This window comes from Theileria parva, chromosome 2, assembly GCF_000165365.1.
Source record: "Theileria parva strain Muguga chromosome 2, complete sequence, whole genome shotgun sequence".
NCBI lineage: Eukaryota > Apicomplexa > Aconoidasida > Piroplasmida > Theileriidae > Theileria > Theileria parva.
Genome location: NC_007345.1, coordinates 1,774,411 through 1,799,410, shown reverse-complemented (window position 1 = coordinate 1,799,410; position 25,000 = coordinate 1,774,411). Strand labels below are relative to the sequence as shown.

The 25,000-nt window shown below is 35.5% G+C and overlaps 12 protein-coding genes across 12 annotated transcripts; 8 read left to right on the top strand and 4 right to left on the bottom strand.

Moving 5' to 3' along the window:
- Nucleotides 1-29: 29 nt before the first annotated feature.
- TpMuguga_02g00885 (putative integral membrane protein) lies at nt 30-2,340 on the top strand (the record flags this gene model as incomplete). Its single annotated transcript, XM_760360.1, has 2 exons — nt 30-2,218; nt 2,265-2,340. 2 exons carry the CDS (start codon nt 30-32, stop codon nt 2,338-2,340), a joined length of 2,265 nt encoding a protein of 754 aa, XP_765453.1.
- A 107-nt stretch (nt 2,341-2,447) lies between these two features.
- On the top strand, nt 2,448-5,048 carry TpMuguga_02g00884 (Transcription factor/nuclear export subunit protein 2 family protein; the record flags this gene model as incomplete). Its single annotated transcript, XM_760359.1, has 1 exon — nt 2,448-5,048. The coding sequence occupies one exon, from the start codon at nt 2,448-2,450 to the stop codon at nt 5,046-5,048; it is 2,601 nt and encodes an 866-aa protein (XP_765452.1).
- Nucleotides 5,049-5,079: 31 nt separating this feature from the next.
- On the bottom strand, nt 5,080-5,799 carry TpMuguga_02g02220 (Fcf2 pre-rRNA processing family protein; the record flags this gene model as incomplete). The annotated part of the gene is made up of 1 exon (XM_061305539.1): nt 5,080-5,799. The coding sequence occupies exon 1, from the start codon at nt 5,608-5,610 to the stop codon at nt 5,080-5,082; it is 531 nt and encodes a 176-aa protein (XP_061162190.1). The 5' UTR covers nt 5,611-5,799.
- A 75-nt stretch (nt 5,800-5,874) lies between these two features.
- On the top strand, nt 5,875-8,168 carry TpMuguga_02g00883 (Papain family cysteine protease family protein; the record flags this gene model as incomplete). The annotated part of the gene is made up of 11 exons (XM_061305490.1): nt 5,875-5,970; nt 6,049-6,317; nt 6,392-6,447; nt 6,477-6,530; nt 6,565-7,054; nt 7,096-7,151; nt 7,207-7,346; nt 7,399-7,535; nt 7,565-7,701; nt 7,733-7,795; nt 7,845-8,168. The coding sequence occupies 11 exons, from the start codon at nt 5,875-5,877 to the stop codon at nt 8,096-8,098; spliced, it is 1,752 nt and encodes a 583-aa protein (XP_061161454.1). The 3' UTR covers nt 8,099-8,168.
- A 69-nt stretch (nt 8,169-8,237) lies between these two features.
- On the top strand, nt 8,238-9,245 carry TpMuguga_02g00882 (uncharacterized protein). The gene is made up of 3 exons (XM_760357.2): nt 8,238-8,646; nt 8,746-8,854; nt 8,892-9,245. Exons 1-3 carry the CDS (start codon nt 8,368-8,370, stop codon nt 9,206-9,208), a joined length of 705 nt encoding a protein of 234 aa, XP_765450.1. The 5' UTR covers nt 8,238-8,367; the 3' UTR covers nt 9,209-9,245.
- On the bottom strand, nt 9,226-9,678 carry TpMuguga_02g02085 (putative integral membrane protein; the record flags this gene model as incomplete). The annotated part of the gene is made up of 1 exon (XM_061305520.1): nt 9,226-9,678. The coding sequence occupies one exon, from the start codon at nt 9,676-9,678 to the stop codon at nt 9,346-9,348; it is 333 nt and encodes a 110-aa protein (XP_061162189.1). The 3' UTR covers nt 9,226-9,345.
- A 69-nt stretch (nt 9,679-9,747) lies between these two features.
- cwf26 (Pre-mRNA-splicing factor of RES complex family protein) lies at nt 9,748-11,118 on the top strand (the record flags this gene model as incomplete). The annotated part of the gene is made up of 8 exons (XM_061305489.1): nt 9,748-9,910; nt 9,940-9,988; nt 10,142-10,226; nt 10,385-10,417; nt 10,449-10,564; nt 10,599-10,681; nt 10,785-10,900; nt 11,056-11,118. The coding sequence occupies 8 exons, from the start codon at nt 9,748-9,750 to the stop codon at nt 11,116-11,118; spliced, it is 708 nt and encodes a 235-aa protein (XP_061161453.1).
- Nucleotides 11,119-11,258: 140 nt separating this feature from the next.
- TpMuguga_02g00880 (putative integral membrane protein) lies at nt 11,259-12,280 on the top strand (the record flags this gene model as incomplete). Its single annotated transcript, XM_061305488.1, has 4 exons — nt 11,259-11,805; nt 11,862-11,955; nt 12,099-12,148; nt 12,180-12,280. 4 exons carry the CDS (start codon nt 11,259-11,261, stop codon nt 12,278-12,280), a joined length of 792 nt encoding a protein of 263 aa, XP_061161452.1.
- Nucleotides 12,281-12,380: 100 nt separating this feature from the next.
- On the top strand, nt 12,381-12,974 carry TpMuguga_02g00879 (ADP-ribosylation factor family protein; the record flags this gene model as incomplete). The annotated part of the gene is made up of 1 exon (XM_760354.1): nt 12,381-12,974. The coding sequence occupies one exon, from the start codon at nt 12,381-12,383 to the stop codon at nt 12,972-12,974; it is 594 nt and encodes a 197-aa protein (XP_765447.1).
- TpMuguga_02g00878 (uncharacterized protein) lies at nt 12,727-14,328 on the bottom strand (the record flags this gene model as incomplete). The annotated part of the gene is made up of 1 exon (XM_760353.2): nt 12,727-14,328. One exon carries the CDS (start codon nt 14,326-14,328, stop codon nt 13,135-13,137), a length of 1,194 nt encoding a protein of 397 aa, XP_765446.1. The 3' UTR covers nt 12,727-13,134.
- Nucleotides 14,329-14,726: 398 nt separating this feature from the next.
- On the bottom strand, nt 14,727-15,557 carry TpMuguga_02g00877 (uncharacterized protein; the record flags this gene model as incomplete). Its single annotated transcript, XM_760352.1, has 1 exon — nt 14,727-15,557. One exon carries the CDS (start codon nt 15,555-15,557, stop codon nt 14,727-14,729), a length of 831 nt encoding a protein of 276 aa, XP_765445.1.
- A 569-nt stretch (nt 15,558-16,126) lies between these two features.
- TpMuguga_02g00876 (uncharacterized protein) lies at nt 16,127-23,197 on the top strand (the record flags this gene model as incomplete). The annotated part of the gene is made up of 1 exon (XM_760351.1): nt 16,127-23,197. One exon carries the CDS (start codon nt 16,127-16,129, stop codon nt 23,195-23,197), a length of 7,071 nt encoding a protein of 2,356 aa, XP_765444.1.
- Between the last annotated feature and the right edge of the window lie 1,803 nt (nt 23,198-25,000).

Sequence of the window (25,000 nt, the reverse complement as noted above, 5' to 3'; positions counted from 1 at the left end):
TTCGTTTGTAATAAATCACACCCTAAATAATGGAAAAAGGTAAGCCCAGAATTAAAAGGAAGTCAATTGACGAAAGTGAAAAGGAAGAACCAGAAAAGGTGAAACAAAAGTTACAAAAAGAACCTTTAAAAAATTCAAAGAGGAAATTGGATACAGATTCCAGGGATGAACACCTAAGAAGTCTAACATTGGAAGGTAGAAGGAGGAGTGGTAGCCTGGATCTTTCAGAAGTCAGTAAAAGTAGTAGAAATCCCAGCGAAGAAAGAGAATTAGAAGGTTCTTCAACGTATACAGAACAGAAAAGAGTAAATCATGGATACACTCATACATCAGGGAGTTATGAACACAAAAACACAAGACTTGTTGAATCGAAAACTAATTCTAACGAATCCAGGGCATCCAGAACATTATCCTCAGAACCTAAAAGAGGAGAATTTTATAGGAATGTGCAATCCCCGAGAGCAGACCAAAAGGTGTTGGAAATGTTAGAAAACTTCGAGGATGAAACTGACTTAACATTGTTTAAGTTTGTAAGTTCAGTAGCAAATGGAACTATAAACCCAGTAACGTCTGTGGATGCGCTGAGAACTAAGTTTCATGGAGTGTGTAAAAATTCAACCTTGGTTTTTAAGGTTCTGGACGTTGTTTCATTCTTCCTGGACGACCCCAAGAAGAAGCAGAATTTACTTCCATTCCTAGAATCTCTTGAGAGTTTTGGGTTAGTCTCGAGTATGGAGATAATCTCAGTGATAGACCCGGCAAAACTGGACAGCTGTAACTACTCAGAAGGTCTGGTAAAGATTTCAATAAGAGAAAGGACCAAGAACAATTATGTACTTAAGATATATAATCTGTTTAGAGAAAATTACCACGGATATACAGCACTTTCAAATTATCTCTCATCGCTAGTGGATAAACATGGTAGGAACGGATTTAGATTTGATGTGGTCCAAAAATCTAATAAGAAACAAAGTACCCAGAATAGAGTTAAAGAATTGGACCCAGATACTGTGGTAACAATGGTAAATAAGATAAGTGGTATGCATAAACTATGTCCAATGCGTACATTGTATGAAGTGTTAAAGTGGCTAGTGTTAAATAACCACTCAGATGAGTTTGTAATGAAAGTTCTCAAGAGTTATCCCTCCAAGAAGGTTTCATACGTAGTTCTCCTCTATTTGAGAAATAATTATCAGAACAAGGATAGTCTGATTTCAAGATTAGGTAAAGAAGGAAATAGTTCAGAAAAAGAAAAATCTGATAAAGAAAAACCGGATAAGGAAAAGACTAGTGATAAGGAAGTAAATTTAGCAGGATATTCTAACGATAATATATATAAAATCTCTGGTTTGATGGTATCTGAAAAACTCTTGGACGTTAGTGAAGTTTATAATTACCTGGACCCTTCAGACGAGTTACTTACAAGTTTGTCAAACCACTTTTATAATATTCTTAAAACTAGCCCAAATAAGGATACGAGGGATAACTCAAGTGTTCCGGTACCTTTGTTGAAGAAAATAGTATCATCGCATTTAAATTCTAATTTTTTAAACTCAAAAACGAGTAGGGCACACCAAGTTAGTTCCCCTAGAATGAAGGATAAGGAACAGATGAGCGCAAAGTTGGACAAGGAGAATAAGTTGAGAAAAATCAGTCATACAATGCTGGAAACCATGGTGAACAAATATGAATGCAATGATTTTTCAATTCTGCTAAAGTTTGACAATTATCATTACCTGAGGGATTGTATTTATTCAATGGAATCTGGGAAATTTTTAGTGCTCTCAACTCTTTTAAGTCAATGTTCAGATTTTGAAGGGGAGTTGTGGGATGTCTGTTATTCATACATTTTACACCTGTATAGGCTTAATTTTCCAATATTCCTTAATACCACGGTGACACAAAACTTAACTCACATTATGAGTAAAGTGTTGAGTAAATCAGAGCTTTATCAGGCTGCAGCTGAAGGAAATGGCTCCGAAGTTGATTCAGTTAAATTAACTCTTGAACTATTGGATAAGGAGTTGGTTGTAGTAAAAAAGTTGGAGTATTATTTTAAATTAGTTGGGTTCAGAAGTAGTGAAAATATCATACTTTTTAATGGAATTTTGAGTTATTTGCACACACTACTCAGTCACCTGCTGATAACACAAGTCGGTAAGGACAAGAATGACAAATGCGTATTGGGGAAGAAAATGATTAAAAAGTTGATTTACAGGTATATTTTATTCAGTGTGATGAACTGCTGTGAAGGTAACTTTCAGATATCAGATAGGATTTGGAGTATTCTTAACCTTTTCACAACACTTGAAAGGTATCAAATATACTCAAAAACGTTAGAATTGTTAAACGGTGAAGAAAAGGTGAACCAAAATAGTCCAAAAAGGAGTGGAAAACCAAGTAACTGGAGTCAACTGGAGAATTATTACTACAAATACCAAATGTGCATGATAAGAAAACTGTACCAGACGTATAATTATAAGCTGAGGAATATATTCAAGAAGATAACATTTGAGCTTTTGAAGTCGGTAAAAAGCCCAACGATACGGTCAATAGTGTCAATAATAACAGCAATCAGTGCAATTAACCCGTTTTCAGTGTGTACACTAATAATCAGACAGTCTGAGCTGTTTAACAATTTACTCCTACCACTGTGTGAGCTGACGAAGTATTTTCTATCATACACAATTGATATTTTCGTATATCAACTCACGATAAACTTGATACACTTGACAAATAATCCCACAGCCTCCAGTAGTAGGGATACTAGTCCTAAATCTAGTGACGCTAAGAAAGAGTATAGTCTTAGTGATAATAGGCTAGATCACAGCTATAACTTGAATGAGGAGGAGAGTAATAAGATGTACTTAAACAGTGTAATATTGTGTAAAATATATAAAAGACACTCAGAATGTGATATTATACCCATTGTGACAATCTTAATTCTGATACTAAATTACTCAATGTCAAATCGCTTAACACTATGTCCATCAACCGAAGGGCAACCAGATGTTCCAGATCCAAAAAACTTAAAATCAAAGTTGGATAATGAAGATCTGGTAAAGTTGGAAATCACAGGGATATGTATTGGAAACTATTATAACGTAATATTTGTAATTTACAATGTGTTGGATTATTTGATTAGATTAATTGAAATAATTGGAGGGATGGTAGACGTGGACATGAATAAGATGACACAGGAACAACTTCTGTGTCAATGTGGAAGTTACTCTCTAAAAAATGAATGCTTAGTGAGTAACGTGGATGATGAAGTGGTATCAGTAAATAATAAGAAATCCCTAGTAAAAGTAGTTTGTAGACCATTTTTCGTTAATTCACTTCTGCTGATACTGGGGAGACTTATTAATGAATTGCTGTATGATAGTAATTTTACCAATTCTAAACTACTATTGGCAATTGTTGACAAGTTTAACAACTTAGTAATTCTGCTGATTAACTTTTTGGAGATTAATGAACAAACGCATTTGTTACCCAGTAAGGAACTGCTGTTAAAGTATTATACTGAAAATCACCTACAGTTTATGAATACAGTAAAGGCTGTGAAAGAACCAGGTGAATTAACTACAGATTCACAGTCAACTTCAAGTTTAAAGAGGAAAAGAATGGAATTCACAACCAACTCAGTGGACACAATGTTGGATGACAACTTTGTAGGATTTATAAACAGCTTGAGTATTTATGATATTTACTCTCCAACAGAACAGTATGACACTTATGTTTCTAAGTTAACTTCATTTCTATCGACAATAACAACGGCTGGTGCCGGTAATACCTTCAGACGAGCCAAGAGGATAAAGAACAGGATAACCACACTAGAAACTGATAAAGAAGAACATTTAACCCATTCAAACGTGGTTTTGGAGAGGTTGAAGGAAGTTTTCAAGTCGTTTGTGAAGAATGATGCCAAGGTCGGACCACATATTACAACCAGGTTCATAAGTAGAATTGTGTTCTCAAGACTATTAGTGTCAGAGTTAAACGCACTATTCTGTTGTAAGATTGTGGATTTGATAATGGAGAATAAGATGAACTACTTTAACTACTTTGATTTCGTCAACTGCTACACCAAGATGCTCATACCGATGATTAGCAGTTTGACAGAACGTGAGGTCATTAACCTCTCAATCTTCTTTAATCACTCATTTCACCTTATTAAGGGCTGGGTGAACAATAGAGAAGCTTTTGAAAAATTGGTGTACGATAATCCTTGTTTCTGCACCACTTTCAAGTTCCAACCAAACAGAGAATTCAAGTACCAACAACTCCTACAAGTTATTAAAAAGTGGGAATACTTCATACTACTCTCAATTTTCTCAATTAATAAACCTCCCACTAGTACCAATAGTGCTAATAGTGCTAATAGTGCTAATAGTACTACTAGTGCCAGTAGTGTGAAGGATGATAAGGGTAGGGTTGGTGATTTAAAAAATTCAGCAGAGAGTGAGATGGCATCGGAGCCGGAGAGTGTATTACCACAGAAGCGAAGTTGGATAGAAATAAAAAATGTAGTAATCTTCTTAAATAAAGTGTCGAGTAACTTCCCGATTACGGTAAATTCAAGTTTAAAGGTGTTGAATTTCCTGAAAAACGTGTTAAAACTTGCCAAACAGAATAATTGGCAAGATGTGACAGTGCCATCCAATACGCTAATTAAGTTAATTCAGATGTACCAGAATCAAAATAAATACATCGTAATTAATATTCCCGCCACTCCGTCAAGTAATCCCGCTTCTAATCCTGTCACCACTCCAAGCACTCCCGTTAATGTCCCGTCTAAGAATCCAACTTCCAAGGAAACATCGCCGAGAAATCCAATGTCTAAGGAAACTTCACCTAGAAGTGGTCCTGACAAGGAAACTTCCCTGAAAAGTGTTAGTTCCAAGGAAACTTCACCAAAGACTGGCTCTAAAGAATCTTCACCCAAAACGGGTAATTCTAAGGAGACATCGCCTAGAAATGCTCCCGTGAAGGAATCTGTGAAATCGTCGAGTAGAACGTCAATTACACATGGAACTGATAAAAGGTAAATATACTACTGTGTATGATATATTAATAATATTATATCTTTTTTCGTTTTTTAAGTTGTCTCTGGTACCAGCCCTTACGGCCGCTAGTTTTCTCAGTTTGGATTTCTCTGTACCGTTTAGTGACCCATTTCTCACCTTCCTTGATTGTATTAGTAATCAGAGTGGGTTTCTTTCTAATTCTGGTCTTTTTCTTACTAAATGAAGTGGTGTTAGTGTTGGAGTTGGTAACTTTATCCTCTTCAGTGTAGTTGTAGGATTTATTTACTATAGTCCCAAGTTGGAACTGCTTGGGGATGTTTTCAAGTTTGCTTCGGGTGTTTTTGTAGAATTTCTTAGGGTCAACAAAGCCACGTAATTGTATAGATCGCCACTCCCGCAGAACAGCTGGAGTTGGTTCTTTCTCACTGATAGCGAACCAATTCTTTTCAATTTCTTTATTTCGAAGAGATTTAGTGTTCGGTTTAATATTAGTGTCTGAGCTCGAAGAAATAGTGTCATTATGCGATAAATAGTTGTCCAAATCCAACTTAAAATTAATTTCTTCCTCTAAATTGTCTTTCATATTTTTTATCAAATGTTAATAATTTTAGAGATTTTCATGATTTAGTGTACAGGATTAGGTTAAAGTTAAGTCAGTTTACAAATTACTCATTTCCAAGGTATTATTGGATAAAATTAAATTAAATTGATTGGTAAATAAATTATATAATTCTATAAATTATTTAAAATGAAAAAATATGGTACAAAAACATATAATAAATGAATTTTTAATAATTGTTGACACCACAGGGAGTGGATGTTGTTGTGGATTCTGAGTTCATTTTCAATGTTATTCAAAGTGTGTAAATTAAAGTTTTATGTTTGGAGTTTTTTACTTTTAATATCGCAAGCTAAGTCGGATTTGCCAATTCATACATTAACCGTAAAATTTTACATTTACACATAAATTATCATTATATATTGAATTATTTAGTAGTAATTGTTAATTATTTGGGTTTAGAAAGATGTTATTGGAGTTTGGAAGGTGTATGAGACTGAGTTGAGTGATGTGTTCCAGAACTGTGGCAGCACATTCCCTAATAAAAACAGTGAAAATTTGAAAATTGACAACTTTAAAGAGTATCTTGAGGAGATTTACGGTGAATTGAACGAATCGGTGCTTGAGTTGTCTGATGAACGGTACTTTAGGAGATCTCTGCTATATCCCAGAAATAACTGGTCTTATTTCTCAGCCAAAAGCCCACAAAATAACCAAATTCTTGGTAATTGGTATCTTATACCACGCAATTTACAGTAGTTACAACTAATATACAATTTTGCTTACAGTTAATAATGATGTGTAGGACTATGGTGTATGATGAGGGTGTAATGATAGATATGAACGATAAAAACTACTTTGGTAATATCCATAGATTAATGATGATTCAGGTTATTTTAAGTATAATAATGTTAAAAATAACGAATGTAAACAAATCACACAAAGTCAGTTCTCAATAAATATTAATTTAATGTTCAGACATAGTTGAGGATGAGTTTGGTCATATAAAGTGTTATGTAACTGATCCTAACAGGTTACAAATCGGATGGTACAGTAAAAGGAATAATAACGACTACAAATTCGGTTGTTTCTACATGCAGAAATTAAATTATAAAGATAATAAGAAAAATTATATCGTCGATTTAACTTTCTATAACTCATCGCAAAAATATCAATCACACAATTTACTGGATGCACTGGGTAATCAGTCAGTGGATGGAAGTGAAATGACAAAGTTATCAAGCCTAACTGAGGCTAAAGCGGCATTAAGTTATGATAAAACGGGATTAAATAATGATAAAACTCCATTAAATTATGATAAAACGGGATTAGTATATGAGAATTTGGCACCGTTTAGATTTGTTCAGTTGTGTAAAGGTGTAAATTATCATGTAATAAATAACAATTTTAACATGGTGCATCCATGTACTAATAAATTACTCCAAAACAAGAAATTTCCAACCCACTGGTATAAAATTAACATTTATAAACAGTTTGAAATTGGTTTAGGACTTGGGGTGATCCATTTAATGGTCTAGAAGAAGACATATACAATACTTCTCAAGGTATTATCCACAGAGTTATATCTATCCAACTTATAATAAGTAATGTGTGTTATAGGGGAGTGTGGAAGTTGTTATATATACAGTTCATTATATGTGATAAGTAAAAGACTACAAATATTATTTAACAAGTTGTATCCCAACTACAATTGGAAATTAAATCATTTCAAACTCTCCATTCACGATCTTTTATCTTCCGTATCCAAATTTTATTACTATTATTATGATATAATACTATTAATATTGTTAGGCGTATTCGCAGGGTTGTTTTGGCGGATTTTTAATGCTTGTTGGGAAACATATTAAGGAGTTAGGAATTCACTCTGACTCAGAGACCTTTCTCAACACGCTGCGCACTCTGGAAGATATCAAATTTGATATGAAATGGTAATATCACAACTTGAATAAATCTTTAGGTATATTGACAGTTATGGATATGTTGGAGGCTGTTATGAATGTACAAATGAGATGAATATGATGAATGAGATAATCACAAATGGACCAATAGCCGTAGCAATATACTCACCTCCTCAATTATTCTACTATAAACATGGTAACTAACTGGTAAATATGTGTTATTTTAGGGATATTTGATAATAATTATAAACACGGAATGATCTGTGATTTACCACATAGTAATCTCAACGGTAATTAAAAGTTATATAATTTCTGTTGAACATAGTTAATAATGTTTAGGGTGGGAGTATACGAATCATGCGATAGTGGTGGTTGGCTGGGGAGAGGAATTGGTGAATGGTGAGAATGTAAAGTATTGGATTTGTAAGAACACTTGGGGTACAAATTGGGGTGTACAAGGCTATTTCAAGATTAAAAAGGGCGTAAACTTATGCGGCATTGAAAGTCAAGCTGTTTTCTTTGATCCCTCACTAAATAAAGGATTATCAAATAAATACATACAATTATACAATCTAGAATACGCCTCCAAATAATTAATACTAAGTTTCTTCAGTCAACTAACAATAAAAACTGGTTAATTGTATTTTTATGTTAAATTATGAGTAAATAATTGAAATTTTAATGTAATGTGATGATAATTTTGTTGGATTATTTACCTTCTGTGTTATGGTGTTTAGCTACTTCTCCGAATAATTTTCCATATTAGTTCCGTTATAATATTTATTTATAACAATTTGTGTAAATTAATTTTTAATATATTTTTATCGGTAAATATTTTATTTTAATATTGAGATTTTAAATAATGGATAGCAGTGCTAGGGACATAACATTGTTAAAGGGTGAGAAATCAGAGTTTCCTATCCTATGTGAAACTTGTCTGGGTCCAAATCCCTTAATTCGTATGATGAAGCATACAATGGGCCGGGAATGTAAAGTCTGTGAACGTCCTTTTACCATCTTCAGATGGAAACCAGGCCCTAAAGCGAGATATAAACAGACAATTATCTGTCAAATTTGTGCCAAAGTTAAAAATCTATGCCAAACTTGCCTATTTGATCTCGAATACGGGCTGCCCATCCAGGTAATTTTCTCAACTATTACATTATTTTACATTATTTTACATTATTTTACATTATTTTACATTATTTTACATTATTTTACATTATTTTATATATTTTAGGTGAGGGATAAATTCTCGAGTAACCCGTTGGAGTTGCCAGACTCGAACAAGAATTTAATATATAAACTAAATGACATACAAAATAATCCATCAAACTATCAACCAAACAGTATCACATATTAATTTGTATAATTGAGTAACTATAGGTAACGACGAGATATTGAGAAAGATCGCAAGGGTGGCGCCGTATTATCGTAGAAATAAGCCGAGGATTTGTACATTTTGGGTTCGAGGCGCTTGTAATAGAGGAGAAGAGTGTCCCTACTCACATGAAGAGGATGCGTTTGATCCGAGCCTGTCTAAACAGACGATACTCAGTAGATACAAGGGTAAAAATGACCCGTTGGCAAAGAAAATTATTAGTCAGCTAGAGCAGAAACTTGAAGCGAAACCTGAAGACCAGGAGAAACCCATGGAATACCCATCCATGAACCCTGCCGAAGCCATTAAACGCTTAAACTGATTTTATACCATGTAATATGAAATATTTTAAAAGATTATTTTACAAATTTTATTATGTGAAATACGATTTTATGTGAAAATTTACAATTTTATGTGAAAATCTTAAGATTAGGGTGAAATATAATCTTATGTGAGATGTTAGGATTGGTGTGAGAAGGTGTGTGGATGAGATTTGGGAAACTTTGAGATCATGGTCCTGAGTGGTGTTAGGTTAGTGGTGCCTTTGAACATGATAAACCAGGCAAAAGAGCATAAAATTAAAACGTATAAATTTAGCCTATCAAAGAGAGAAAGGTTTAAAAAAGCCTTAACGACGGAGGCTGAGAAAATATACCTGTTAAACCTTAAATTATTTGCCAACTTCGCCTTGAACAGGAATAGAAGATAAAAGCAAAGAGTAAAAATCATAAAGGAAAAATCGAAAAAATTTGAATAAAATTCAAGAGAACTTAAATCTAGTCGAAACTTCATAATGAAAAATTAAAATTAACCCCGTGGAAGGCTAAATGTGAGGAAGTCCACAGTCACTTTGTAAATATTATGAAGAGTAGAAATGCTAAAAATTTTAAGATAGTTGAACAGGAAGATTATTACGGCACTGCCAAGAGTGAGGAGGACGTGGACGAGCTAAATTTTGAGGAATCTGACGAAGACTTACCAGTGGTCGTAAACGAAGCTGAATTTTTAAAACAACTTAAAAATGGTAAAATTTTAAAATTTTATTTATTTTAGAGGAAAAAGAGAAATCCAAGTCACCCTCACCGCCCCGAAGAACCATCAAGTACCCCTTACACCCCTTATTTATTCACTATTTATTCACTATTTATTCACTATTTATACACTTAATTATGTATTATTTGTTGATAATATGGTAATAATGTGTTAAAAATGTGTTAAAAATGTGTTAAAAATGTGTTAAAAATGTGTTAAATAGTGAGATGGCTGATGAGGATGACATTGTGTATCGTGACAAGTTTGGAAAACGTATAACAAGAGATCAATGGCTCCTACTCAATCACGTAAGAAAATATCAACTCAACAACAATTTAACATTATTTAACATAATTTAACATCATTTAACATAATTTAACATCATTTAACATAATTTATATAATTTATATAATTTATATAATTTATATAATTTATATAATTTAATACAATGTATAATAATTTGTAGAGGGAAAAGAGGGGAAGAGAGGAGCCGAAACAGGTAATTTTCAAGTTTAAGTCTATAAATTTAGGAGCTGGTTTGGGGTAAAGGCCTGGTACAAATAAAAGAAAAGGAAGAAATCTTAAAAGAGGAACAAAAAATCATTAACCAATCCTTTCAAAAGTATGTTCAACTCATTTTAACTAAGTATTCTCAATTTACGGGGTAAAAATGACTTCAGTTTTGATATTGACCAGGACTACGATGAAGAATTAAAGGAAAAAAAGAGATGGAGTGATCCAATTAACACAAATTCCAACCAACGTAACTATTTTACTCATTTACTTACTCATTTATTTACTCAGTTACTTACTCATACCTTCACTAGTTACTCATTTACTGAGTCAACTCGTTAATGATTGTGTAGAGAGTGAGGAGCCGAGATGTAGGTTTAGTATGGTTCCGAATAGGTTTAACATTGAGCCTGGATACCGCTGGGACGGTGTCATCAGAGGTAATAACTACGAACAAAGATGGTTCGAAGTACGTTCAATCCAACTAATTTAGCATTATTTTAGAAATATTATACCATAAATTAGTGTAATAATAGTGTAATAGTAGTGTAATAGTAGTGTAATAGTAGTGTAATAATAGTGTAAATTAGTGAATAGTGTAAATTAGTGATAATGTGTTAATAGGCGAGAGCTGTGGATATGGCTAAAGATAAACAGGCTTATTTAAACAATATCTCCGATTTGTAAATTAAAACAATTTAATATTTTTAATTCAATTATTTGGTTAATTATTTGGATAATTTGTTGTAATTGGTTTTGTTACCCACGTTGGAATCTCATAATATAATTTGTACTGATTTCTCCAAAGTTTTAATGTATTTAAGTAAATGTCTAGTAGAATAATTTGGAGTAATTTCCGAAATTATCTCACAATTTCCAACAGATTAAATCAACCAAAATTTAACACAATTCAATATAACAAATTTAATAATTTTTCATCGTATTCTACTGGGAATAACGTTGGAACAGTTAATTTTAATAATTCGGAAATAAATAAAGAAAAGATAAAATTAACACTCGGTAGGGGAAAATTAGGTGGAGAATTAGGTGGAGAATTGGCTGAGGGAGAGATAGTGGCCCGAAGATTAGATAATGAGGGTTACTTTTTCCTTAAGAATTTGAGGAGACTGAAGCCTTTTTTGAAGTTTCTACTCTTCCAATCAATTCCAATCCTTCTGTTAATGTTTTTATATAAATATTTCGAACAAAAAAAGTTAACGTCAATAGCTCCAATTACCACAGAATCTGAGCTCACGAAGCACGTAATAAGTTCTATTAGAAACGCTACCTCAGTACTAATCTCCAGCAATAACTTCACGTTTGTTAATAACATTAAACTCTCAAACATTTCCGAAGACATACAGTCCCTTTTAAGTCCGTTATCACCAGTTAACTCAGTTATTACTAAATTTGGCATAATTTGAGTATAGGTGAGGTGAAGTTGGGTGAATTGGACTTGTTAATTCAAGATTTTAATGAAGAGTTAACAGACAAAGCTCAGTTACTTACCATCAATCGCGACAAGTATTTATACCACACAGTTATACACAGTTATACACAGTTATACACAGTTATACACATTTATACACAGTTATACAGTTATACACATTTATACACAGTTATCTTAGTTATCTTAGTTATTAACTATACATAAATATTGGCATTAGGTTTACGTATATATTATTTGAGGGTACTTTAAAGAGGCGTGAGGATAAACGTAATTTTTCATACTATTCACATGGTTTTAGGGTTTAATTTTACTATTGACAAGGTTAACGTAAGATTTATAAGCTCTAATAGTAATTATACTTTTGTAAAAAATGACAATGGAGGCTGGAGTCCCAGTTGACTCACCTGTTAGCACACTGTACAATAATTTAAACTTACTAAAATCCAAACTATTCCCAATACTACTGATACTACTGTTAACAGTATTACTGGGTAAAAGGATGTTGAGGAGAATATTGAGTGAGGAGACGAATGTGTTAATTCTTGGCCCGAGTAATGCTGGAAAGACTTGTCTCCTGTTTAAGCTTGTAAATAATAAATTCCCACTCACAGTAGCGTCACAAACTAATAATACAGTCCAAATAACACTTGATAAAAAGGTCATCAACCTGCATGACCTCACTGACTCAACCCAGGTTCTGGGATCCAAGTTTAAAAGGTGTAAATATATTATGATTTTAGACTCCACCTGCAGAAAATCAATTAAACAACTGTCACTCTTGCTATACAATCTTATTACTCATGCCACTGTTAAGTTGAGTGTGGTTAACGTTGCTGAGAGTGTGAGTGTGTTGGTATTGTGTAATAAGAGTGATGTGTACAATAGTAAGAATGTAAATGAAGTAGAAAAGTTAATGTTGTTAGAATTGGAGTTGATATCGACGACAACTGACGACTCAGGCCAGCTGGCGAAGGTTTTTTCCAACTTGAACAGCTTAAAAGAGTTGAAAAACATCGGAGTAGTACTTCACCTCATGCCATACTCAATTAAAAACAACAACCTCCAAGAAATTAAACAATACATTATCAACTAATTTTATCAACTAATTTTATCAACTAATTTTATTAGCTTATGTATTATACACTTCAGAATATCATTGGCTACACCGTACAGAATATTTATCCTTCATTGTACGAGGATTTTACTGAGGATTTTACTGAGGATTTTAGTGTTAGGATCTTAATGTGAGGATCTTAATGTGTTAGTTTTGGATGATAAAAATGTTCCCAGCCTTTATCACCGAGAGAGCAGTTAACAAAAGAACCGTCGCTGAATGAGACTCTGAAGGTGTGAACTTCGTAATGCCTCAAGTTAAATTTACCCAAAAATATGTTCACAGTATACGTAATACAAGTGGGATACAAAGAACATGTTACATTGTTCCCGTCAGAAGAAGTATAAGTTCTACCGTATTTCCAAATTGTCTCACCCTCGTATTTTATCTTACTACATTTGGCACCTTCTTTGAGAGTAAAAGTATAAATAGTTTCATAGTCGAAATGAGCTTTTAATGTGTAATTACTTGGGTCCAAGACGACACTTCGATGAGTAAATAACTTGACATCTGGTGGAAAAGTAACATCTAACCATTTGGATTCTGTTAAATATCTTCTAAAAACCTTTCTACCACCGTTACAAAGAGAAATGTCAACAAAAAGAATTATTGATCCTGTTCGGAAGACTTTAACTTTAGTGGCAAATTCATTAAGAGTTGCGGGTTTCCAGATAACCACAGGAGAAACGTAAGGCACTGAAAAGATAACTTTATTAAAGATTTTACCACTTATAGGAGTGTAAGTGGACCAAGGCTCATCCTTTGTATAGTAAAAATCAGCTGAATCCTCTTCAATATCAAGGTCAAGTTTTACCCGTTTTAGGTTAGTCGGGTAGGTAACAGTAGTTTGCTCAACTGAGGAATCGTGAAATTGAGATTTCTGGTCCTCAGCAATGGTAAGTGATGGTTCTTGTTGTTGTTCAGAATCCTCTACAGTAGTTTCTGGTTGTTCAGAATGTTCTACAGTAGTTTCTTGTTGTTCAGAATGTTCTACAGTAGTTTCTTGTTGTTCAGAATGTTCTACAGTAGTTTCTTGTTCATGAGAATCCTCTACAGTAGTTTCTTGTTGTTCAGAATCCTCTACAGTGTTTTCTGGTTGTTCAGAATCTTCAGATTTTTGTGTATCTTCGGGGGTATCGGCAGTGGTATCAGAATTTTGAGTAGCGCCTTCTCCTGGGTTTTCAGTGGTTAATTCAGTACCTGAACCAGTTTGATCAGATGTTTGGCCTTGGGTGTGTGCTGAAACTTCAGAATCTACGGTATTTTCAGCACCACACACATGTGTAATAATTAAGGATAATAAAATTAATTTTGAGATTGAAAACCTTCTCATGAAAAATAATTTCTAATTATTGACAAAGATTTTTGAAATCATATCTTAATGCTATTAAATGTTCGAAAGTCAGTAACACGAATTCGTACATGCTTTTGCATGTTACCCGTTATTCTCGCCAAATGTGTGACTACAAACTGTTTAATCCTGTTTTAACACATTTAAATTCATGTAAAAAACGCAACACAGCTCCTCCAATTAATTATTTTATTCCTCTTGCTACTAAAGTTCTACACATTCTTATCAAAGTTATCTCATACAAATTAGATATTTATTGCCATATTTAAGTAATTAGTTGTAAAATATTAGTGTTAAAATTATTTCACGGAGTTATAAAGAGGGGAGATTCAGTTTTACCCTGGCCAGAGCCTTGTTGGCCTTCCACAACTGTTTCATGGTTAGTTTTGATATTGGTGTAAAATCCTGTTTTCGTGTTTGAAGGTTAAATCTGGTTTAAAATTACTGAACTTGTGTGGAAAAGTTTGATATTCCAAATCTGATAACATGTGGTTAACAGCTGAGTAGACTAATGAAATTTCATCAATAACTCGTTTTTGTTCATTAGCTTTTAAATTCAAGTATGATTCTTGTAGTTTAAGGTAAATTTTTTGAAGTTTTTGAGAAGATTCGGGGATTAGATTTGGGTCATCCCGTGACTCTTTCATCTCATTTATCAGGTTGTCAACGTCGATTTTAAAATTTTTAAGACCAGAAAAGTGGCATTTACTCGAGAGTTTATTGGCATAGTGTAAGATCTTGGTTAAATTTAACATGGTGTCATATACATTTGTAAGTTCGTTAAATGCTGCTTCCATATCTCTCAATTCCATTTCCTCAGTATTTAATTTTGAACCCGCTTGTATTTTCTCAATTACAAGTTGGTATTGAGGTTTATTTGACATTATTTTATACTTTTGACGTAAATCTTCATAGGAGCTGATCACTTCGACTGCAGCTTTTTCAGTAAATTTTAAGGCCAGGGCACATGTGGCTTTGTACACTCTTCCATTATTAATATTTGTAGCTTCTTTAATAAATTTTGCATCTTTATTAAGTTCTTTAACGGGACCTGTGGCAGTTTCCAAGTAACTAGACGTCAAATTAAGTTTTATAGCTCTAATCCCAAGTGAAATGGCCTTGGAGCTTAAGTCACACCCGTTAAGGTCACTAATTTTAGCCATGCAGATTTGTTTCGCCACAAATAAACTCTCAAGCGCATTGTCTTCCATTCTTAAAACAGATCTGATCTAACTATTCACTAAAATTACCTCATCTATTTCCTTGGATCTATCAATTAATATAAAGATTATAAATTATAAGCTATTAGATTCAGAGTAATTCCAAGTATAAATATTATTAAAAGATATTAAGGTTAAGAATGTGTTCGGGTTTCTTTAGAGCTTCTTGCTGTGTTCTCAAGATTGGTGTTTGTGTATTTATTATCGGAGCACTCCTGGCTCTTCAGTTTTTGTACGATAATTTCGGCACAATCGTGGCCGTAAGTCTTATCCTAGGGTAAATTTCCGGTAATTCTCACTCAAATTAATCCAATCAAATAACACTTTAACTTTCAACCTAATTTTTTACATTTAATTATATTTACTTAGTTTAGTAAGAGTATTAAGTAGTGAGATTAGTTATAGTTTAACCGCTTACAGTGCTTTCTAGAGACTCGGATTGCTGCAGATCAACTTTAAGAGTATAAATATTTGACATTATCTATAGTTAAGGTGGCTACGATTGCTTGTTATTTTGCTAAAAATGTTAGATATTTAGGGACATTAAGTGCCGCGCATGAATGAAAAAATGGATTATAACCGTAAATTTATTGTTTTATATTACATTGCTCGCTCAATGGAAGGCTGTAGAATCGGCACAAGCTCCATCAAGTGGCAGTGGACCACCTAAGGGTGGTGGCTCCACTCCAAACCAATCCTCTACACCTAAATCGCAACCTCAAACTCCAGCAAGTCAATCGCAATCACAATCAAATCCACCTAAAGCAACAAGTACTAGTCTTACTCAAGGAACTCAGCCATCTCAAGCAACACCAAGTCAATCCAATAGTCAGCCAGCAAAAAATGCATCGCAACAACAATCAAGTGCATCTGCAACTAATACTAAGTCTGTGAGTCTTGATATTGATAAGAAACAGTCCACAGCCGAGTTCGAGTACTCCAAGAAGAGTGATTATCATACATACACCCCTAAGTCTGGAAGTGTAATTGGTAATGTTACTCATGGAACTACGGACATCTGGAAATCCAAAGATGGTGTGTTTGGAACCCTTGTTAAAAGGAAAAAGGATGAACTTTTTGTTATCCTACTCAAGAACAACGATTTTGTACTATTTAAAAGCTCTGATAAGGGCAAAACGTGGGCTGACATAACCAAGGAGAGGCACAATGTTACTGAACTGAAATTCTATGGAGATAATGATACTGAGTTGAAGTCCACTGCCTATTTAGTTACCGTGTTTGAATTCTCATACAGAGTCACATTCAAGGATCAAAACAGCTGCAAGAAAATTAAGTACGGAAATAATGAGATTTGGAAATATACGAATGAGGCATGTAAGCACTTTGAACTAGGTCTTGTTTCTAACAATTTTTTCGTCTTCAAAAATGAAAATACTTTTAAGAATATAAATTACAAAGGAACAATCATTCCTCGTAAGGCTCAAGCAACTGCAACTACTCAACCAAAGGAAGCTCCTACAACGCCTCCTGCCACAACACCCGGAACAACTCCTCCCGCAGCCACAGTAAGTAGAACAGCAACTGCAACTCAAGCTCAACCTGCGCCTACTCCTAAGGCGCCTGAAACTTCTGCTACTACAACTCCTCAGACTCAAGCTGAGGGTACTCCTGCAGAAACTCCTGTGTCAACTACTTCTGGCACACCAGTTACCATTGATATAGCTAAGACTCAGTCCACTCCAGAGTTCGAATATGACAAGGAAGATGATTGTCACACTTATACTCCCAAAGATAACAGTGTGTTCAATAAGGTTACCAAGGGAACAACTGGCATATGGGAGGCAAAAAATGACATTTGTGGTACTAAAGCCATATTAATAGATGATGAAGATGGTAAATTCGTGGCAGTCCTACTGAGTAACAATTCGTTCAATCTGCTCCATTTGGAGGATAATACATGGAAAGATGTAACCTCTACAAAGCATGATGTTAAGAAGCTGAAGTTCCTAGATGGTAGTGACAAGGAACTCACATCGAGTGATTACTCAGCAACCATAGCAGATTACTCTTACAGGTTCACATTCAATAATGAAAATAGCTGTAAGAAGATTAAATATGGAGATGAAGAAATTTGGAATAGTACCGAAGATCCCAAGGCGGTTAAGATGGTTGAACTCGGTCTCATTTCAAACAAATTTTATGTACTAAAGAGTGAGTCTCAATTCAAGGAAATTGAACTTAAAGGAACAACAACGACTAGTGTGACTCCAGCCACCGCATCTACTGTAGCAACTACTACACCTCAAGTAAGTGAACCCGTTGTTACTCCTGAGAAGGCAACTCCTGTAGCAACTACGGCTCCGGCACCAGCTAAAGATCCAGATACTAAAGTTTCAACTGCTACTACAGCTACAGTAAGTGAACCTGCGGTTACTCAAGCAACTGCAACTCCTCAGGCTCAAGCTGCGCCTACTCCTCAGGCTCCAGTTACATCAACTGGAACACCTGTATCAACTCCTAAGTCAGCTCCTTCTGGCACATCAGTCACCCTTGATGTCGATAAGAAGGCTGGTGCAACCGATTTCGACTACTCAAAGAGTGATAACTGTCATACATACACAATTAAGAAAGGGAAAGTGTTCAGCAAGGTTGTGAAGGGAGCCTCCACCGTCTGGGAGCAGAAAAATAACATTTGTGCCGTGAGAGTCATATTTGTTGTTGATAAGGATGGTACATTTGTGTCAATGATACTCGATAATTATGCCTTTGTACTACTAAAATTGTCAACTGATGGAAAGTGGACTGACATAACCTCTACCAAGCATGATATTACAAAACTCAAGTTCTTAGGGGAGAATGATAGAGAAATTACCAAGGCTAATTACAAAGTTACCCTCGTTGAGTATTCTTACAGATTTAAGTTCAATGAGGGAGTCAAATGTAAGAGGATTAAACTTGGAGATGATGATGTATGGAAGCACAGTGATGATCCTAAGTTTGACTCTATCACGTTGTTTGATCTAGGGCTCATTTCCAACACTTTCTTTGTGAAGAATAAAACTGATTTTAAGAAACTGGAATTTAAACCTACTCAGGCCAGGCCAGCTCCTACAACAACTGCTCCTGCAGGTACAGTAAGTGGAACTGAAGGTACTCCATCAAAGGCAACTCCTACACCTGGTACACCAGCTACTACACCTCAAGTAACTGGAGGAGCAGTTACTCCTTCAGCTGGAACACCTGCTGCTGCAACTCCTTCTGGCCGACCCGTAACACTTCACATCTACAGTAACTCTAGTACGGATGATTATGATTATAGTATAGATTATCGCAGAAATATTAAGGTCTACACAGCAAAGGGTGCTGCTATGTTTAACACGGTCACCAGCAATACTAGGGTTATCTATGAAACTAAGGACCCCCAAAAGTATGCCACAAAGGTCTTTACAGAAATAGGTTCCATGGCCGATTATGTTACTGTATACCTGTTTGATGGCCAGATCTTACACTTTCATTGGTCAGGAAGTAACTGGGACGCAATTTCCAACAAAATATCTTTAAGCCTTAGCAAGACCTCCAGTACCATTTTCTATGATTTTCACCATGATGGTGAAAGGAGGACTTTTACTGCTAAACCTGGATACCTATTCAAAAATGTCTTCCTCAGTGGATGTATTTCTGGTAATACTTTTTGGGATGCAAAAACTGATCAGGAGTGTTCTAGCAAGGTGGTAGTCTATGGTGTCGAGTCAAGTATTAAAAACGTTAACGTATTTTTGGAAAATGAAAGAGTTATACACGCCCATAAGGTTGGCAGGAATTGGATCTCATCAACTGGCTTTACTCTTGATATCGGTAAAAATTCGAATAATGACCTGTTTGACTATAGATCGACTAGGGGATTTGGTCACTTTAATCCTAAGGCCAATTTGTCAATCACTAACATTGTCAAGAAAGAGCTTAAGATATGGTCTGCGAAAGATAGGGACTATGGCCTCAAAGTAGTCTTAATGGGCTCTGGCAAGGATGTGAAACATATGTCAATTCTGTTGGAGAGTGGAAAGTTTGTGCTCCTTACCAAGAGCGGTCAGAATAAGCCTTGGCAAGATATAACTCAAAATAAACATAACTTCTCAGGGGTGAGGCTGTTCTCCCTGGATGAAGGTACCTCAAAGTACCATGAGCTCACTAGAGAGGATTACGAGCCAATTGTTTTCGAATGTAGATATGGTTATGAGTTCAAAAATGATGTCAGATGTGTGATGATTATGCAAAAGGATATGTTACTGTGGAGCCACACGGATGACACTGAGTTTGGGTATCCTAAGGGGGTATACTTGGATCTCCGTAAAAACTCATTCAGTGTGACAAATCTTAAAGATCAGACAAAGGATGTGCAGATGAGGAAGATGGCAGCTGTTCCAGGGATCTCTGACATTGTTCCTGTATCTGCTGCTGTAACTAAAGCTGCACCAGTTACCAAAGTTACCCTCGATATTGAGAAGAAACAGACTACTACTCAGTTCAACTATTACGTCGATAATGAATATCACAAGTACGTAGTTAAGCCTAACCATGTCTTCGAGAAAATCGTACAGGGTTCCAACCCTATCTTCCAGGCAAAAGATGAAGTATTTGGTACCAGGGTTGGGATTAAGGATATCAAAGGTGTTAGATATTTGTCAATACTCTGTACGAACAATTCTTTAAGATTGTTCACACAGACTGCTGGTAAACCCTGGGAAGACGTTACCGACAAGAGATATGACATTGGTGGATTGAGTTTCTATGGCGAGGGTGACGCAGTTCTAAGACCTATAACTCATTATGGAGTTGACATTGTTGATTACTCATATGAACTAACATTCAACAGTGGAGTTACCTGCCGTAAGATAATGTACGGTGACGATAACCTGTGGAGGAGTACAGATGATCCTAAATTTAAAGATATTACCATCATGGGTCTAGGGCTTGTTTCCAATAATTTCTTTGTATATAAGACTGGATCTGAGTTTAAGAAGATAGAATATAAAGGGGCAATAAAGGCTAAAATTACTCAACCCAGGGTATCTCCAATCTTACCTCCACCCACACCCACGGAACCGGCCAAGGTGGCTCTGGATATTGAGAAGAAACAAACCACCACCGAGTATGACTACAAGGATGAGAACGGAGTCGTCACATACACACCCAAGGAAGGTCATCTGTTCAGTAAGGTATCTGAAGGACAGCATGAAATTTGGAAATCTGCTGCTAATGTTTTTGGTATGCTGGTTAGGACTAAGGAATCCAAGGGTGTCAATTACCTTGTAGTCCTACTGACCAATCGTACATTCACTCTGTTCCAAGAGGAAGTAAATGAATGGACCGACATAACTTCCAAGAGGCATGATGTCACCAAGCTAAAATTCCTGGGTGAAGGAGACACCGTGCTGAAGGAGACAGACTACGATGTAACTATAGTTGACATGTCATTTAGTCATACATTCAAAAGTGGTGTCAAATGTGTTAAGGTTACGCTGGGTGAAGAAGTTGTCTGGAAATCAGATGACGATCCGAAGTTTCCGACGATATCAGTATTTTCACTGGGTCTTGCTTCAAACTGTTTCTTCATTAAGAACCCGTCTGGTGATGTCAATAAGATAGAATATGAGGCTAAAGTGACTGCAACATCAGTTGGTGCTGCTCCTGATACTGCCAGGCCATCATTTGTTGATCCTAAATTTACTCTATTAATACCGTCGATTGCAGCACCAGATAAGGTTAAGCTCTATTCCAGTAAATCCGGTGAACAGACGTGTAAAGTTGAGAAGTTATTTGATGACTATGATTATGTCTTAGAGGGACTTAAGTGTGAAGTAATTGCTCACAATGGAAACTGTGTTTGGAAATATGAGGATAGTAAGGAATATCCAGAGTTCGTGACATATAAGGAGGATGAGGATAAAATCATTGTGAATTTAGAAAAAGTTTATTATACCTGTTTCGTGGAAAATAATCATTGGAAATCAAAAATAATTACCAAGGATAAAAGTGCTCCAATCAAAGATGGTCCATCTTATCCAATTGGCAAGGGTCCTGAGGCTAAGGTAGAAGCTGAAGTGGTTACTAAAGTGACTGCAACACCAGTTGCTAAAGCAGAACCATCTACCCCTGTTACCAAATCAGAACCCACACCCACACCAGCAGAGGCCAAACCTGCCACTACTCCAGCTACTGTTAGCAAGACAATCAGTCTTGATATTGATAAATCTCAGGGTACAGATCAGTTTGAATTCACTGATGATAATAATGTTAAGACCTTCAATGGGAAGAACGACTGTGTGTTTGACAAGGTTTCAGAGAAAAGTGATGTGGTTTGGGAGTGTAAGGATGGTGTGTCTGGTACTATGGTGAGGACTAAGAAATTCACTAACGGTGATATATTCTTGGTCATACTACTCAAGGATGATATGTTCCGGCTGTTCCAAAAACCTGCTGGCAAAAAATGGTCTGATGTTACTGCCGATAGATTTGATTTGAAGAAATTGAAGTTCTTTGGTGAGGGAGATACTGAACTAAAGTCATCAGATTATAAGGTAAATTTGGCTTTCCTATCATATGAATTCATATTTAATACGGGTGTCAAATGTCAGAAGGTGAAGTTGGGAGATGACGTAGTATGGAAACATGATGAGGATCCGAAGTTTAAGGAGATCAAGGCGTTTACACTTGGTCTTACCACAAATAAATTCTTTGTGAAGAACCAAGCTGATGAAGTCAAGAAGATAGAACCCAAACAATCGACACCAGTTAAGGAACCAGATAAGGCTCCAGAGACTAAAGAAGAGGCTAAGGAACCAGCCAAATCTGCGCCTGTTACAACTGCCACTACAGCTGAGTCGACTCCTGCAACTCCTGCAACTCCAACAGCTACGACAACTCCCGCAGCTACAACACCTACAACAGCTGCTACAACTACAACTCCAGCAACTACAGCTCCAACTCCAGCAACTACTCCAACTACTCCAACTCCTCCAACTACGGCAACTACAGCAACTACAGCAACTACAGCTCCAACAGCTACCACGGCTACAACGCCTACAACGCCTACAACGCCTACAACAACTGGTACCAGTAAACAGGTTACTCTTGACATTGATAAGAAGGCAGGTACAACTGAGTTTGAGTACTCCAAGAGTAATGATAAGTATCCTACATACACTGCGAAGTCTGGCTGTGGATTTAACAAGGTTGTAAAGGGTACAGATGTCGTTTGGGAATCCAAAGATTTGTTTGGAACCATAGTCGTTACTAAGGGTAATGATAATTTAGCAATATTTCTTGAGAGCGGTGGTTGTTTAGTTTTTAACAGGAGTGGTAAAAATAAGCCGTGGAACAATACCACGGGTCAGAAGCATGATATATCCAAAGTCAAGTTCTTTGATGATAAGGATGTAGAGATAAAGAGAGCCAATTACAAGGTTAAAGTCCTAGGGTATCAAAGCAGTTTTGCCTTCATTTATGAGTTCATTGGAGTTAAGTGTAGAAAAGTGAAACTTGGAGAGAAAGAAATCTGGAAACAAAGTGATCATCCAGGCTATGATGTTACCATGTTCCAGTTTGATCCGATTAAGAACGAGCTTTACGTTGCCAAGAATAAAGATTCATACAAGAAACTAAGCGTTTAACCCCTAACTCCTGTTAACAAAGGTGTAGAACCAGTCAATGAGGCAGTAGTAGAATCAGTTACAAAACAAAGTGAACCAGTCAATAAGGTAGTAGAACCAGTCAATGAGGTAGTAGAACCAGTCAATGAGGTAGTAGAACCAGTCAATGAGGTGTAGAACCAGTAACCAAGCTAGTGGAACCAGTAACTGAGTTAGTGGAACCTGTTACCAAAACTGTAGTAGAACCTGTTACCAAAGTTGTTGAGCCAGTTGTTAAAGCTGTAGCTCCTGCGTCTGAACCTGTTGTGTCTGGTCAAGTTACTGCTGTATTCCATAAGCATCTTGAACTGTTTAAGTGTGATCCTGTTGATCCTAGTAAGTCTATTCCTATGGAGTTTGAGGTTCTTGAGTATCCCAATGCTGACTCGTTGTTGTATTTGTTAGGTAGTGAGTGTTCTAAGTTGTTGTTTGATGGTAGGTGTGTGTGGCAATATGTGTCTGGTCCATATCCTACGTCTTTATACTTTAAGTCTCCTGGTCCTCTTCTATATCTCAACTTTGATCCATATATGGCCTTTTTGGCCTAACTAATACAGAATTCGATGAGGTGTTTGTCATAAATAAGCTTGAGAGTCTTACAATTGACAAGTTTGTAGGCTCTTTCAAGTGCTCCGAAATCAGATGTAACATCTCTATATTTCTGTTGTTCACTAATACCACTAAGAGCTTGAGTATATTCAGCTTGTTTTGCGGTAACAGCATTGTAGGCTTTGTTGACAGAGTCGTACTTACTGATCACCTCTTTGGCCTTTTTAACAATATCCGAATCTACACTAGCATTACTGAGTGCTTTGAGAGCCTTTTGGAGACCTTCTGACTCACTTTTTCCTACAGCAGTAGCAAGTGCTTCGGCAAGTTTTTTAAGTTCATCTTTACTAGATATATTAGTGGCAGTGGCTAGTGTGTTGGCTTTAGTATATAGTTCCTTGGCCCTCTGCAGAATCTTATTATCATTTGTACCATTACCAAATTCTGCTTTAAGTAGATTTGCTTTCTTGACGTTGAGCATTCGGTCATATATATGTTTTACGGTTTCAAATTCAGACTTCACCTTAGACTTATCACCCATTCCATTGTATTCTCCTTCTAATAGGTTGTAGTTGTCAATTACATTTTCGGCATTAGTAGGACTAGTAGTTAGTTTTCCAGCTTCAGTGGCCAGAGTCCCAGCACTACCAGCAAGTGTACCAAGTACACCATCACTGGTAGCCTTACCTTTAAGTTCTGTAGCTGCAATCTGTATCTCCCTGACCCATCATCTAACCTATCCATAATACCTAAACATAATATACTAATTTATAATACCTAAAACTAATATACTATTGTCTAATATACTAATTAGTAATGCCTAAAACTAATATACCAATCCATAATACCTAAAACTAATATACCAATCCATAATACCTATTGTCTAATATACCAATCCATAATAAACTAATTAGTAATACTTATCCGTAATACCTATTGTCTAATATCTATAACTAATATACTATTGTCTAATATCTATAACTAATACCTATTGTCTAATATCTATAACTAATACCTATTGTCTAATATACTGACTAATAGTGTAAACTAATATACCAATGACTAATATACTAATGACTAATACCTATTGTCTAATATCTATAACTAATACCTATTGTCTAATATCTATAACTAATACCTATTGTCTAATATACTAATTAGTAATACCTAAACATAATATACCTATCCATAATATACTATTGTCTAATATACTAATTAGTAATACCTAAATCTAAT